At 36.4% G+C, this 1877-nt stretch overlaps 1 protein-coding gene across 1 annotated transcript; it reads right to left on the bottom strand.

The window, feature by feature from the left end:
* Positions 1-777: 777 nt before the first annotated feature.
* On the bottom strand, positions 778-1667 carry LOC106364598 (upstream activation factor subunit UAF30). Its single transcript, XM_013804140.3, has 2 exons — positions 1293-1667; positions 778-1053 (listed from the first exon to the last, which is right to left on the bottom strand). Exons 1-2 carry the CDS (start codon positions 1512-1514, stop codon positions 928-930), a joined length of 348 nt encoding a protein of 115 aa, XP_013659594.1. The 5' UTR covers positions 1515-1667; the 3' UTR covers positions 778-927.
* Positions 1668-1877: the final 210 nt, after the last annotated feature.

Genomic DNA, 1877 nt, shown 5'->3' with positions numbered 1-1877 from the left:
TTTTCGAATAGAAGGGATTTCTACTTAACTATTTTTGGAATGTACTTATTTAAAAAAATTCGAACCAGCTTAATAGCTGGCATTTGTAATAACTTAAACAAACCCGGTAACCCAAACTATTTTTATTATTGATATATAATTTGCACAACTTAAAAAAAAAAACCGTAGTCCGAAAAACATCCATCCACATTTACATAGAACGCCGACAGGTTTCATCTACTAAGATCATTATTCATTAACTCCATTGGTGGCGAAGTTAACATATACTAACTCAAAAATCTATGGCATATTGTGACTTGTAATATAGCTTTCATAGAATTGATTGTAAGCTCAAGAATAATGAGCTTGACTATGTGGAACAGAGGAATGTGTTACACATGCTGATCTATGTGTACAAATAATCATTGGGTCCAGAATATTGCTTTGGTGTGAAGCAAAAAATAACTAGATTACCTTGGGTAGATTTAGGTTAGACGTTCAATTGAGAAAAAGCTTGAGCAAGAGGTGCGTTCTTGCCAAGTAAGTGTTAACAAAGGCGAGTGTCTTGTGAGAGCAGCTCGGCTTTTGTGTTTGAGAGTTTAGAAACTGGTCTGTCTCTAATCGCGTGTGACTGAGAGTAAATCATTAAACAGATCTAAGAAAATTGTTTAAAAGGTTTCTAATATACAAGAAAGAGTTCTTGTTATCTTTTGTGTGTTCCTTTTATTTGGTAATCCTTGGACTTTCATTGATTAATAAATGGATTTGATTGAGCAAGAAAGACCACCAATATCAAAAGATCCAAAATCAAACGAAATTATAAATTTGAACCAGCAGAGATTTGCTGCTTTTTTTTTTCCCATAATATAATGTACAATCATCTAAAACGAACTGAGAGAAAGAAAAACTATTGCTTGGATTTAGATAGAAAAAAACATCAACAAATCATCAGACCGACTTAGGAAAATGTGGGGACAAGAGCTTGGCGATCTCAGTGAATCCAACTTTGTCTTTGCCTTCAAATATCGTCTTCAACTTATCATCGCATATGATCTCCTTCCTATTCTCCGGATTCTACATATTCAAAACAAAACCGTTCTTAATAAAACAGAGAAGCATATGCCTTAATCCAAACCCAGCACACTATATTCCCAACCACTGAGTTCTTCTTGATTCAACAAGTCAAGACAGAATCAGACTCTACTTGAACCCAATACATTGTTCTACTACTCAACACAAGGCAAATACTTGTCTTAAACTCATTAATAGTATAATGTAACAACACCAAAATCAAATTATCTCTGAAACTGTACCTGGAGGTTGTTACCCTTGATATGCTCCCACACTTTCTTCACGGCGGTGGCACGAGAGAGTTCGCTCTCTCCGGCGAAGCTAGCCAGCGTCTTCGAGACCGGAACAGTCTTTAGTATTCCTTTTCCTTCTTTACCAGCTACAATGCCAGTAGCGGCTGCATTAGTCGTCGCCTTCGCCATCAGTGTCCGGCATCCTCCGAAAACCCTAGAAAATCCCGTCATCGCTTCTTCGTTTTCCGACAACTATAAAACCCTAGCAGAGCAGATAAATGAAGAAAAGAGACAGACGTTTATAGGTAATAAATAATTAATCTAACAAGGAATTAGGTAAATCATTATGGGCCTTTCTTAAACTTATTATATATGGGTCTAACTGGGGTTCAATAAAAATGTGGGATTCATAGGATGTTTTGTAGAAAGTAAGATATAAGGGAAGGTTTTGTGGTTTTGGCGGGAAAACACGTTTTTTAGTTTTGGCGGGAAAAATACGTTTTTTGGTTTTGGCGGGAAAATACGTTTTTTGGTTTTGGCGAGAAAACATGTTTTGCTGTTTTGACGGGAAAACGTGTTTTGCGATTTTGGCGG

This window comes from Brassica napus, chromosome A9 (assembly GCF_020379485.1).
Source record: "Brassica napus cultivar Da-Ae chromosome A9, Da-Ae, whole genome shotgun sequence".
In the NCBI taxonomy this organism is placed as follows: Eukaryota; Viridiplantae; Streptophyta; class Magnoliopsida; order Brassicales; family Brassicaceae; genus Brassica; species Brassica napus.
The sequence above is the reverse complement of the archived record's forward strand: the minus strand, read 5'-3'. Positions and strand labels throughout refer to the sequence as shown.